Source organism: Artemia franciscana, chromosome 5 (assembly GCF_032884065.1).
Source record: "Artemia franciscana chromosome 5, ASM3288406v1, whole genome shotgun sequence".
Classification (NCBI taxonomy): domain Eukaryota; kingdom Metazoa; phylum Arthropoda; class Branchiopoda; order Anostraca; family Artemiidae; genus Artemia; species Artemia franciscana.
The window spans coordinates 40,368,356-40,382,337 of record NC_088867.1 but is presented as its reverse complement, the minus strand read 5'-3'; the positions used below and the strand labels follow the sequence as shown (position 1 = coordinate 40,382,337).

The following is a 13,982-nucleotide window of genomic DNA, read 5'->3' as shown; positions in this document are numbered from 1 at the left end:
TTAATCGAAAGGCTGTGGAATCGCTATCTAAGTGATATTTTTTTCGTACTGAAGCATTAAAATACAGAAAAGGGCCCATGCTGTATTGGATTCGTTCTCTTCATATTCATAATTAAATAAAAAAAAGTTTTTTTTTAACTGAAAGTAAGGAGCGATATTAAAACTTAGAACGAACAGAAATTATACCGAATATGAAAGAGGCTGTTCCCTCCTCAACGCCCCGCTCTTTACGCTAAAGTTTGACTCTTTCTCTCAACTCAACTTTTAAAACAGTAAAAAAGTTCTATATTTAAAATCAGCATTAAAATGCAATTCTTTTGATGTAACTATTGTTATAAAATTTCCGTTTTTTTTATAGTTTTGGTTACTATTGAGCCGGGTTGCTTCTTTTCAAACAATTCGTTACCACGAACTATTCGAAAATAGTGCAAGGAAAAGGCGAAGAAATCTGAACGCTTCCAAAAATAAAGTACAATGCAAAAAGAAATTACGAGGTAGTGGAGTCAAAAATAAAATTTTCTACTAACTTTTGACTAAATTCCAATAAACATTCTAGGTATCTAAGAATTAAATGGCAAATTATATGGTAAACTTTAAGTAGTCATAATTACTGCAAATGCTATAAAAACACATATTATTTTTACAAATTATAAGTACATGTTCTTATTTGACCAAAAATACTCAAAAACAAACACTCGAAAAAACATGTAGTCAAATTGTAATTGTATATATATTAGGGTCCAAACGATATGGGGTCTGATACCGCGGTACCGCACTGATACAATACCAATGTAATCTGCCAATAAATTGCCCTGCGAAGAAAAAACTCTAAAGTTTATACCCTTCATTCTCTGTCTATATTCATACACACATATTTCTCCTTGGTCTATTACACAACAAGGAACAGCCTCACTGTGGTTTCCAGAAATTAGGCCATTTACAAGAATTGTTTGATTTTCTTTACCTTTTCTGATCAGCAGCTTTTGAGCTCACGAAAGAAATGGCGAATATTTGCAGAAGTAACAAATAAGAAATTAACTTTAATCAAAGAAACCGGTTTAGTTACATAAACACAAACACATGAAAATTTGATTGAAAAAATCGCAAGATATTTATTGAAATTGATTATTCAAATCCAAATTTCAATAGCGGAACTTTGGATTTTAATCAATTACATATTAATGTGAAAACTTTATATTCATATTATATGGTCTCTTAATAACAAATCCATTCACTGGATTTAGGATGTAGCCAGAGTTTTAAGTTTGGAGGAGGGATTTAAAGAACGTGTCGACAAAACTGTCCAATATACCAATAAATATGCACACAAGCTAAATTTCCAAGATAAATTTTGCCAACACCTTCGCTGCGTGCCAACACCTTGGACCCTCCCTACCTTACAACGCCCCCTCTCTCCCTTAGCTGCGCCTCTGACTAGATATTGCGGTTTTAGTCGATTGGATCTTGGATCTTTAATCCACGCAAATGAAGATTCATTGAACAGAAACCGTATGGTTTATTGTATTCTTTTTAGTTGTTGTGGTAAAAGATATACGTTTTTGAAGTCACCATACATTTAGAACATTGCTGCACCAGGTGTGCACTGACAAGTATTGCCAACAAATATACTTTGACTCATCTCTGCTGCTTTCTCCACCAAGGCAAGACTTAGCTGGCTCTATCGCCAATGACTGAACAGGCAAAATTACATTAGGAAATCTGGTGCCACCTTCTGGACAAGTTGCAAATAAAAAAATATCGAACAACAATCGATGTTACTTTCCCTATGTCCGATAATGGCAGTGACCCTCATATCGGCCTTATACAATCGGTCGGGTCCTAATATATATAATTTTCTCATTTTCATCTGTGTAAGATTTAATCGACAAAAAAAGCACAAAAATTACTTTTCGCAATATAAAAAAAATATGGTTTCTTAAATTTCTTAAGGGAAAAATTTTGTTTAACGGTTTGAGCATGTTATAAATGTACTCATAATGAGATTATGCAATGCTAAGAATTAATTTTTCATAATTAATATTTGGAGACCCAAAAATTACGTGCACACATTATTTTACAAATTATAATTGTATGTTTGGGTTTCTGACTAGAAATTCTCATAAATAAACTCTTTAAAATACAAATTTATGTATGTATATACATATATATATATATATATATATATATATATATATATATATATATATATATATATATATATATATATATATATATTGAAACTGTAATTGTATAAATATGTATATAAATATACTCATTTTCACCATTGTATAATTTGATTGATTGGATCAATCAAATGGATCAAAAAGCGCGAAAATAATTTTTAAAAATATGTGTTAAAACTCCGAATAGCCAAAAAAAAAGATAGAACATTTAACCTGCAATAAACAATACTTTAAACAAGTCCAAATACAATAGAACAAGTTTATAAATTGAAGATGCCCTTTTGGCTGATATAATTCAATTGGCTCTTGTATTTCATCTTTTTACTGTTTCAGATTTTACTTTTCAAATGTTTCAAATTATGAATGATCATAATTTTCTAATGCAGCGAGTTCCTCTCTAGTTAATTTTAGTTTTACTACAATCCTTTACAAAGTTATTTGATTCCATTTTTTTTTTTATAACTGAATGATTGAAAATAACTTGAATTTTAAATAGCTAATCATTAAAAAATGTTAACTAATCAATTAAAATCATTTAAATATATATAATAATCTAATATTAATTTATTATATTTATAATAATTTAATTAATATTTAATTTATTTGATTAATATTAATTTATTATATTATTTAAATAATAATTTAAATCATTAAAATTTTTAACTAATCATTAAAAAAGCAGTGCTGCAAAATGACTAATTTTTCGTGGCAAAATGTCACTTTCTTGGAAAAAGGTGCTAAAGATAGCACAAATTTATTGCAAGAAATTACATTGGGAGAAGTATTTCTAAGGGCAATAGCATCAAATGGGGGCTTTCAGTTTTAAATCACAAAATTGAGCAGGATGTAAAATCCTATCACAATATCAACGTGCACCATTAAGTTATATTCAAGATTTATACCTAGCATTTTTTACCCCCTCCTTTAACATAGATTTTGAAAATACCTTTTATTCGGCACTTTAATTAAAAAAACTGATGAAAACAACAAAATTGACATCCTCTAGACCCCCACCCCTCCCCGCCTTAGATCTGGTATTCTAGAAAGAACGCCAGAAGCATTTTACTTCAAGGGAAGCCTCCATTCGGCAGCAAAGGAGCAACATATATGACCTTGGGATAGCACTTACCGCTTGAAATAACTGTTATTGCAACTTTTTGTATCTCTTTATGTCATTTGATTTTTTTTTTGGTCCTGAAACGGTCACATTGGATTAAAGCTAGCATAGTGAATAAAAATATTCTGTTTTAATATAAACGCATTTATTTTAATATAATTTTAATTCTGATATTAACCTTAATATAATATTAATTTATTATAATTACCTAATTTTATAAATTAATTTTGATATAATATTAATTTATTAATTGTAATATTATTTTAATACAAATGTAAGCAGAACAAACACACAGAAAAAGTAAGAGTAGGGTGCCTTTGTTTGAGCACTCAGTGAATCACCTAAAACAAATTTTATTATTTCATTGTATTATTAACTTATATTTTATAATTATTATATTTTATTTATATTATTATTAATAATAAAAATTTATTCAAGACCTCTTTACATACATAAAATGCACTTAGAGGAGTACAAAAAAAAACAGCAAAATAAAATAAGATAGAAACAATAAACAAGAAAAAACTCACAACTCGACGCTAAAAAAACTCGCGTCGACAAAAACTCGACGCTAGTAGAACCTATCCACAAGTTGGTCCATTTTTGAGGAAATGCAGAAGATATTTGTGAAAGCGGGAGAATAAAGATCTAATTTTCTTCCGCTCAGATATTGTGAAATAACTCCACAAAGAGACCAAGAAAAAGACATGCGGTGCAAAAAAAGCACTGTAAAGTCTGCCCAGGGTTATTCTGTGAAAAGGGCCTTAAACTCGAACAAGCAGCCGATACGATTTTCTAAGCTTTTCTTTCAACACCGAGATAACGAGTGTTTTAGTATTTTTAACATTTGATACAAATGGGATACCTAAATAATTCAGAGAGGACGATGCAGAAATAGTTTCTAGGCCAACATCGATAGTAAAGGAAGGTTGTTGAGAAAAACCGTAGAGGAGAAGCTCAGTTATGAACTCTATTTTGGAGAACCTGGAGACCATCTAAATATAGAAACATATCGTCTGTGTAACAGAGATGGCTGACATCAATATAGGACTCGATTAGAAATGGAGAAATATTTATAGTAACGGTTCTGACGGCATTATTGAAAAGTTTCGGACTAAGCACAGAGCCTTGTTTCAAACCTTTCGGAATAATGACGGATTTGCTCAGCTGGCTACCTAGCCGCATCCGTATGGACGCATTACCATACCAATTCCATAAGAGACGGCAGAGAAAAGGGTTTATTCCACTTCTAAATAGAGAGAGAATAGCACGTGAATGGAAATAGCATGTGAATGGAATATTCACGTTATATATGGGTCTAAAATTGCAGAGGACAAGGTGGCATACTGTGAATGAAATTACTTTTAAACTTTTATTTTTTGAGTCAAGCTTTACTGAAAATTTGATCAAAGAGGAACTTAATCTATTGACAGAATTAAGATGCAAAAGGGAAAACTTACACAAAGCAGACTTAACAAACTTAACAAAGTACTTAACAAAGAGGAACTAAAGAGGAAACTAAAATTAAAGTACTTAACAAAGAGGAACTTAATATATTGACAGAATTAAGATGCAAAAGGGAAAACTTACACAAAGCACTGTGGGTGCCACAATTCACCATTCGAATTGACAATCCTTTCTTCAGCACTAAATCCTTCCGAGCACTTTGTGCAAAGCATATTATCCAAAAGTTGTGGTGGTCTAAAAACAAAAAATACACAAGAGTTACTATAAGCAAACCAACACACAACTGGGCAGTTCTACACTTTTATTCCAATCCTTTGGGATGGGGTTTAAGTCTTTGCGTCGCCGATTGTTTGTTTTAAAATGAGGTTTTTCATTCTGTAAGCTTAATCAATCCCTCTCCTAACTTGCATAGTGGGGGAGGGGACCGAGTGAAACTGTTCCTTAAAAATTTAACGACTACTTTGATTTCTTCCAAATGTGTCTTTTCCATACGATTTTCTACCTTTTATTCAAACTTGCACCCATCCCCTTCAAAAACAAATTATGCTTTTACCTTAATGGGGGATATGCGAAGTTGATAATTTGCACAATAAAAAAAATGCATTTAATATAAATTATGATTAAACTTATACTCCGGGTCACATAAATGCTCGTACTGTCATCGTGGTTCAGATTCTTGAAAGATAAATCATGATATGATTAAGCTACTCACTTGAAAATTCATACAAGTCGATGAAAATACAGTTGCCACTGAGAAGTGTTCAATATTTCAAAATTTGTACTTTGTGATACTTATGATTTAGGTCTCATTTATTTTAAAGATTTTTGATAAAAATAACCAGAAAAATCCTGAATTTGATTGAGCCCCAACATGGTACAATTACATTCACCTACACCTGATGAATTTGAAGTACCACAATGACAGGCATGATTCATAATTATATAATAAGTAACATAAAAAATTCCGATATATTAAGCAGATTAAAAAAGTGTTTCCAAAGATCCCAATCTCAGGTCTGAAATCCCAAGACCTTGGAAAAATCCTATGGATTAGTAGCCTATTACAATGGATTACTACAGATTATTACTATGGATTAGTAGCTTCATTACTGCCGAGAAGTCGTGGACACCCTCAATCAAACCACCAAACACAATTAGTCAAGCGTGGAAGCTTTTAAGATAGTAAAGAACTTCTGTTAGTCTTCACTTAGGATTTTGAAATTCTTCTCTTATGATCTAAACTTAGGATTTTAAGACCATAGCCACAACACGGGGGGAAGGAGATAAGAGGATCCCCTAAAAAGCGTATTGAAAAAATTAAATGGCAAACTGAATTAATTATCTGCTAGTAAGAAACGCTAATAATTATTTAATGGCTTCCCGTTTGTTTGAGCATAGAAAATGTATTTAGTACGATACAAAATCACTTTTTGAAAAAATACTTTTAGACTTTGTGCAAAATAAGAACTCGGAGCTCAGCTCAGCCAATGAAACTTCAGGAATTTTCCGGATAAGATATATGAGCTGATTCCTGAATATTCATTAATTTTTGAAAATATCATTCACCTGGCTCTACTACTTTGTTTAAGATATCTTAGACATTATCAAAATATGATTATTTAACCTACATTTCAGAATATAGTGAAACTGGCGTCAATAAAAAACCAGAAACAAAAATGGAATAAATTATTATTATAGAGCGGAATTTCTTTTTATATTCCATTCAATCACGATATGTTATTAGAACCTACATACTTCGGAGCTACATACCCACTAGCACTTCTTTCCCATGCAAGGTTTCCTAAGGCTCATCATGACGCCCGCCAAATAATGACATCTTTGCCTCAAAAATAATCTAACAAATTACGACAGATTAAACAGTTTTCAGTCACAATGAAACTGACATTTCAGGAAGTGCCACAGTCGTTTTTCTTTGAATACACTCAAAAGTTCGACGCTGTTTTTATTTTGACAGACCATTTTGTCCTAGCCATCTATTCAATAGGAAGGCAATATTTGCTGGCTAATTTAACGGCCAGTGCTAAGTGTGGCTGAACCATCTGATTCACCCTAGCTTGATAGTGTTCAAGACAAATAAACTAATCCCACATTCCCTGTTAACAGGATTCAACAACTTTATTAAAATCTACTTTGTTAGCACCATTTGGAATGCGTCCTGACTGAGTGGTTGGCGCGCTGGCGTGGGAATTCTGTGTCCAAGGGACACGGGTTCAATCCCAGTTGTGACCAGTTAGTTAGTTTGGGACGGGGGTCAGTGGCGTGACTCTGTATGCTCAGCCAGAGTCGACCCTGCTCTACATGGGTACATGAAGAAATCTGGGGAAGATAAGCAGGAAGGGTGTGCGAAAGCACAGGATGGTTGGCCCCCAGCCCCCATTGCACTTTCTGGATGAAGGACCATGAAACGGAGATCACCACCGCCGATTTGGACCTTAACGGTCTAGTGCCGTCTTACTTACTTATTTGAAATGCGATCAGAAAGACTAATCCCCATACGTATAGTAAGCCTTTAAGGTAAAACGTGTTAAAGATCTTGTCATAAGCCTCCAAGGATGAGATTCATCCTGATATCCCTTTTTTCGGGCTAATGCATCTGCTAAGATCTTACTTCTCTGATCTTACATCGTTTAACCCAAGTTTTTGTTTAGTTTTTGCTTAATCAAAAGAACTTCTGGTAAAAAAGAACGAAAGAACAAAGTATTATTATCTTCCTTTTGAAAAGCCTCCAAGGCTAAGGTTCGCACCCATAAGAGAGAGCTGATCCGAAGTATTAGCTCTGCTTTCGGGCAAATTAAGCTCTTTTTTTCTTTTTTCTGCTTAGATTGCTGATCTTAGGACTCAATGATATCAGTCAAAAGTTCTTAAACTTACAATTTTTGCCCAATAGGACACAGAACAGCAGCCTATGATGATTTTTATCCCTACAAAGTTCCTATACCACTGGTCAAAGAAAAACGGAATTTGATTTTCTGAAAAAAAAAGTCCGACTAGTAAGAGCAGAATGCTTACATTTCTCGAAGATTTTTTTTTTCTTTCAAAAAGTGCAAGATATTAATGGAATTGAATACTCCTGAACTTGGTGGGTAGGAAACTTCTATTTGATGCCAAACATTTGCATAACCAATGGAAAACAGTTTATGCCGAAAAAATGCAACAGTGGACGTCATCTGAAGATTCCTGGTAGGATTTATGAAGGAACGAAGATATCTTAATTGTTGTGCATCTCCTAGTCTATTGCCATTCAGTGCGATCAGTCTCTTGTGAAGCTCGGAGGTACACATTCCTTTAGCTTTTTTCGAGACTCGTAATGCAACGTCAAGCTGCAACATCATTGATCACGTATTGAGCTCGAGCGTAGATGAGTGTACAGTTAGGTACACAGAAACAGCGTAAGAAAGTTACGCAGTGTTCAGAAACACAATCGATGACGAAACTAAACGCTAATTACAATTCTGGAAGTCCTTGATATCCATGTTGAAGTACCCTAATCTTCTTCCTTGACACAAATATTAATGTCTTCAATAGTAAAAAAAAAAAAAAAAAATGAGAGTTGAAATAATTGATTTTGACCCCGAACCGTTCCCTTAATTTTGAACATAAAAATAAAACTTTTCTCACCCATTTTCTTTCACCTTCTCCTTATTATAGCGCCTTGGGGGTAAAGGCGGTGGAAGCTTGGGCTTATCACTGATATTTGGCAACGCTTTCAATTCCTGATAGTCATGGTTGTCACTTGTCAGTTCATAATCAGCTAACTCAACCGCAAAACTATGAATAGATGCTTTATCCTTATGTCTGTCACTTGTAAGATCAGTTTGGCTGGTTCTCGGCGATGCTCGTCTTTGAAACAACTTACTCTCTTCGATCTTCAATTTTGGTGGAAATATTTTAGAGTTCATTTTTAGATTTCTAGCTACTAAATTAGCAATATATGAAAGAGAAGAATGTACCCTGACTTCAAACAATGTAATTTGTCACGCGTACAAATTCACCTCTTTTGTTGTTATTGGCGTAAAGAAAGTTCGTCGTTGAAGAAGTAGAAGAAATCAGAATACCTTAATCTTCTGAATTGTTTTTTTTTTACCGTAAAATCTGAAATTTGGCAACAACGAAGGTGAATTTGCAACACTTAGTAGCAAAGAAGGAGAACTAAAAGGTAAATTTACACCACGATCACAGAGTCATAATAAAAATGTTGTGAGAATAGGCTATATTATAATTAATGCTATGTCAATTATATTACGTATGTTAATTATATATACTAATTACTTCTAATATTAGCATTCCAATACACTGGCCAAAATATACACTTAGAGTATAACATTTCTATTTTCCACACGCCATCTACCACCTATTCCATTTGCATCACCAGTCACGATAACAAAACAAGTCAATGAAACTTACAAAACAAATAACCCCAACCACAAAAATTCTAGAGCTACTTCCAAGTGTATAACCATTAGAAAGATTGTTAAATTCTTGAAAGGCTAGTCACCCAACAATTTCTAGCATACCTGCTAGGAAAATACAGAAGATCCTCTCAAAAGAAATGTCATTTAATGAGTTTGACTGCTTTGCAAGTTTCCTTTGGTGCGACCCGCTTTGACTGAAAAGTTTGCTGACACAATTAAATTGTCTTTTTTAATAAAATTTCACAGTCAAGCTAAAAATTCTCAATAGGTTTCAATAGTAACTAGTCTCCTAGAACAATTCGCAAATGAACCCTTCGTCTTTGAGACGATCAGTCGACGTCGAGGCTCAAAAAATCATTTTTAAGGGATTGAATCTTTTTAACGTGGTTTTCAAACGACAAGTCAAAATGATATTTTTAAATTATACCACCGTATTAATTTTAAAAAGAAAATTACTACACTTTAGAAAGTTACTTTTTATAAAAGGAGAAAAGGCGATATTATTATATTAACATTTATAGCAAACCAAAATGCAACTATATGTTTTTGACACTATCTAGCGTTAGTATAATGCCTTAAGTTTTAGTATATTAACCTTTATAGCAAACCGAAATGCAACCATAAGCTTTTTACACTATCTAGCGTTAGTATAATGCCTTAAGTTTACTGAAAGAAGAAAGAGAAGCACCATAAAACATTAATTGGGGAATCTCAAACCCCTTTCTAACTTATTCATTCACCAATGTTTAACAAACCTTTTAAAAGAGGTTGCAAGCGAATTGTTTAACATATGGGAATTCTCAAGAATCAATCCTTCACAGAATCAAGCCATACGAGGACAACGCAGATATACACGCTCTTTTTCCATCCAGATCTACTAAGAGCTTCGCTCTCTACTCCCATCTTGTGAGTTTTTCCTTTTAACCCACCTTTTTATGATCTCTCCTAGCCTCGTTCAAATACACCCTGCTTTTTATTTGATCCCATTTGGATCGCCAGAAAGAACAATTGTTGGCAACCTTCAACCGCAAAATGTCTCCTAATCATCCTCACCTTTCTTTCATTATAGTTCTAAAAAGTAGAATTGAGACATATATTTCGTAGAACTCACTGTTTAATATACTGTATTCAAGGCGATATCCAGGGGGGTTAGAGGATTTGAATCGCCCCGAACAAAATTGTCCGACTAGTAAAAACGTAAAATATGCATGTAATTTTTTTTTATGCGTAATTTAAATTTTTTCTTTGTACCCCCCACCCCAAACAAATTCGTGGATACATTCTTGGCTATGTGCCGAAGGAGAAACTACTGCTATTCCTGGCAATCCTTAAATTCCAAGGAGCAACAAGCCTATTCCACTCAAACTTGTAACATTTCTTTCTAACTTTCAAATCAGCCATAATTCAGACCTTCTGATGGGCTTATTTGAGTTTTCGTTTCGAAAACATATCTTTTATCAATCCAAACTTTTTCAATCACGAACTCCCCCCCCTCGTCTTGGCAACCATTACACTGAGAAAACCGAAAATGGAAGGGGGACGAATTTCCGTTAATACATTACCTCCACAGTCCTCACCCCTCCAAGAACAAAAAAAATATGAATTTATTAGAAATAAACGTTTACTTTGCACGAAAGTATTTACTTTATGGATAGTGAGATATTAAACTGTAAATTATTGTATTTATTGGTTTCCATATGTTACCAGGATCAGACGACTGCAATCCCGACTTAGCTTCCATTGGGGCCCGAAATTATTAATTATTTTAGATCCAAAGTAGCTCCAACTCGAACACCAAAGACCCAATGTAGTGAGAACTAGACCAGAGATTTTTGGGACAAAATCGACCAAGTTTATACAAACAGGGAAAGAACCTTAGTTAACTTCCGATTCAGCATTAAATACAATACCTACTAACCTCACTGCCTTTCTTAACCGCATACCCGTCCAAATGTAAAAACGCGTATATATGTTACGGTAAAAATCCCCAAATTGGTGAATGTTGACATTCACCAACGAATGTCCGAAATACCTTTTTTTTTCTCCTTGGTTTTAGTCAGCGTTGTCAGTCAACTTTTTCAATTTAGTGTAAGGTTTGATGACAGGTTAGGTTAGAATAGATTAGGTTTGGTTAGGTGAGGTTGGGTTGGCTAATACTTTTAACCCATTTCTGATATTTAGAACCAAATTTAACGTAACCTGACTTAACCTAAACTAACATAATCTAACCTAACTTAAATTTAACTTTTACCATCATAGCTTGCATCAGACTAAAAAGTCTGACTTGTAAAGCAACTAGAATCCTAGCAGAGAAAAAGGAATTTCGAACATTCACTGGTGAATGTCGAAATCAACAATATTTGCGGACATTCACGGTAACATATACATTTTCCATTACTCCTAAAAAATTGTCTTCAAAGTTTCTCAAGTTTTGTGACACTTTTCCCACCCGTAGCGCAACACTAGACACAGGATTGAAGTGAAAAGTTGTTCAGATTGGTTTTAGACAATATTTTTTCAGTTATGCAATTAAATTACATGCCAAAGTTCGCTGACATTACTAAATGTTGATTTTTCATCTTTGGCAAACGTGGAAATTGCCGCTGATACGTGTTTTTGCCAGAACAATCTTTACAGTGGATGTTTTGAGGACATCCTTCCATATGCCATTCGATTCAACTCTGTCAGCTAAATTCAGTGGTATATCTAACACGGAAAATGACTTTTCATGTATTACGCGTTTCAACCTTGGATGGCTAAGCAGCTATACTACTGCATAGCTTTAGTCATTTTACTGACTTATCTGGTGTACCACACATGGATATAAACCTCAATAAAGCTTTTCAATCAGCTGAAAGAAATGCTAGTTCACAATCTACAACACTCATGACTAAAGCGGATCTGAATTCAATCACAAATATACTCTTAATCTAGACATTCAGTCAGTAAATCCTTAGCTCTTCTTAGCATGGATCTAGGATTAACATCAGTTACTAACAGCCTCTTTTGGCTGTGTGCCAACCCAGTCCAAATGCAAATTTGAAAGGGATGTTCAGATCTGCTATATTTTGTATTATAAATCAACTTTTTAGTGAATGTAATTTCATCAACTGCAAAGCTAATTACATCAATAAAGAACTTTTTTGGCCTATTTGCCAATATTTTTGGCCATACCTTCGACATGACGCTTAGCTGATCTAATTAACAATAGCGTTTCTTTGACTCCCTCAGCTATTCACTTTTAATTTGCAAAATCATTAAGTAAATTCTTGGAACAATCTATTAATGCATCTTAAAAAAAAACCGTCCAATTGCAAATAATTTTCCATTGGTCCAACAAAAAAAAGAAAAAAGTGTCCAAGCTTGTTAAGGCTCGGTTGCAATATGAACGGTGGCAATAGAGCTGGTAGATTTAGTATGATTACACCTGTAATAACCTTTAAGAATTCATTTTGTTTTTCCAAATTCTAATACACTTTTAGCAATGTATTCAGATTAATCTTTATTGGTAATTTTACTCGTGTATTTATGTTTCAAAGATAAGTATCGTTCAGTAATAATGTCCTGGTGGTAATTACATCTGTACACAAAGTATACATTGATTTACCATTCTTATCCGTTCAGACATCTTTAATAACCCTTTTTTGCTTTTTGTTTGTCCATGATAATACTTGTTTTATATCAATTGGTTCACTTAGCTAACTGTGCAACTGTGTCACCGTTTTTGTACTGCTGAACATGATCCACAATTGAGAGAACAACAAACACTACACGCCTAGTAGAATTTGTTTGGAAAATTTTGCTGTATTCACTATTATCATTGCTAGAACTTCGTCATCAAACTGAAATGCTGTTCTTGGTATCCATTTACATTTTTTTATTATTTTCAAAATATTAAATTCATGTTTAAGTATTTTACCTTATTTTGAGATATTATACTTTTTTCAGCATCAATTCGGGGCATTAAAATTAGTAAATAGTTTACTCAATGACCCGCGGGTCAAAGGTTGTCAAACCCTAATCCAGACGAATCCAATTGACAGAAAAATAGCAAAATAAGCAATTTTACTTGATGCATTAATAATCCTCCCACAGGTGGAAAACACAACCCATTGCAGGCCTAGGTCAAGAAAAAATAACAAAGCAAATTTGTTTTTAACAGCCTATTCTCACAACACTGGAACACTAAAACATTAAAAAGCTACATTCTTCTCTTTGACAAATTCACTAAGCTACTGATTGAACAAAAAAAAATTACCTTATCAGAAAAAAAATTGATAAGAGATGGATTAAAGAAATGATATCTTTTTAGCGTACTTACATATGCATTTTTGAAGCCAATAGGATATAATTTGACTGACTTGGATTTCACTTGTTAGAATGACCTAAAAAAGAAAAAAATATTTAAATTTGTGTATTTTTTTTTCTTTTATGGATATGCATACTAAAGGTAATTATTCTTTTTCCCAAATCTCTTGTTCCATGACAGTGAAGATTAATTTGAAAAAAAGAAAAAAGATAACATTCTTAAACAAGAAAAAAATGACTTAACATCATTTCCCCAGATATGACTTTAGTGGACGGAATACACTATGAGAGATTAGAAGTAATTACACATAACTGAAAACAGATGGAATCCACCCCCTAAAGGTTCATGCAAAAGAGCCCCTTTTTCTTCAAAAAATTGGCTCCTAAGCATATACACCGTTTTTCTGTTTTTACGCAACTACTAGAAAACTTATATAACACAACCTTCTACACTGAGTCACGAGCTTATGTTCT

General features: G+C 33.4%; 2 protein-coding genes across 4 annotated transcripts in view; one reads left to right on the top strand and one right to left on the bottom strand.

The window, feature by feature from the left end:
* Window positions 1-13,982, bottom strand: part of LOC136027400 (LIM and senescent cell antigen-like-containing domain protein 1) — a 55,009-nt gene that overhangs the window by 30,980 nt on the left and 10,047 nt on the right. The window contains exons 1-3 of one of the 3 annotated variants that reach the window (XM_065704617.1): window positions 13,406-13,423; window positions 8,407-8,704; window positions 4,891-5,001 (exon numbers count right to left, since the gene is read on the bottom strand). In XM_065704617.1, the coding sequence (XP_065560689.1) occupies window positions 4,891-5,001; window positions 8,407-8,687 (392 nt within the window). In that variant the 5' untranslated portion in view covers window positions 8,688-8,704; window positions 13,406-13,423. Of the gene's footprint in view, window positions 1-4,890; window positions 5,002-8,406; window positions 8,705-13,269; window positions 13,294-13,405; window positions 13,424-13,521; window positions 13,586-13,982 lie in introns of those variants that run through there. The other 2 variants (XM_065704618.1, XM_065704620.1) reach the window with 2 other exon arrangements.
* The window catches only part of LOC136027398 (protein misato homolog 1-like), an 88,825-nt gene continuing 88,358 nt past the window's right edge, over window positions 13,516-13,982 (top strand). The window contains exon 1 of the mRNA XM_065704613.1: window positions 13,516-13,650. The gene's annotated coding sequence lies outside the window, so the exon portion shown is untranslated. The remainder of the gene's footprint in view (window positions 13,651-13,982) is intronic.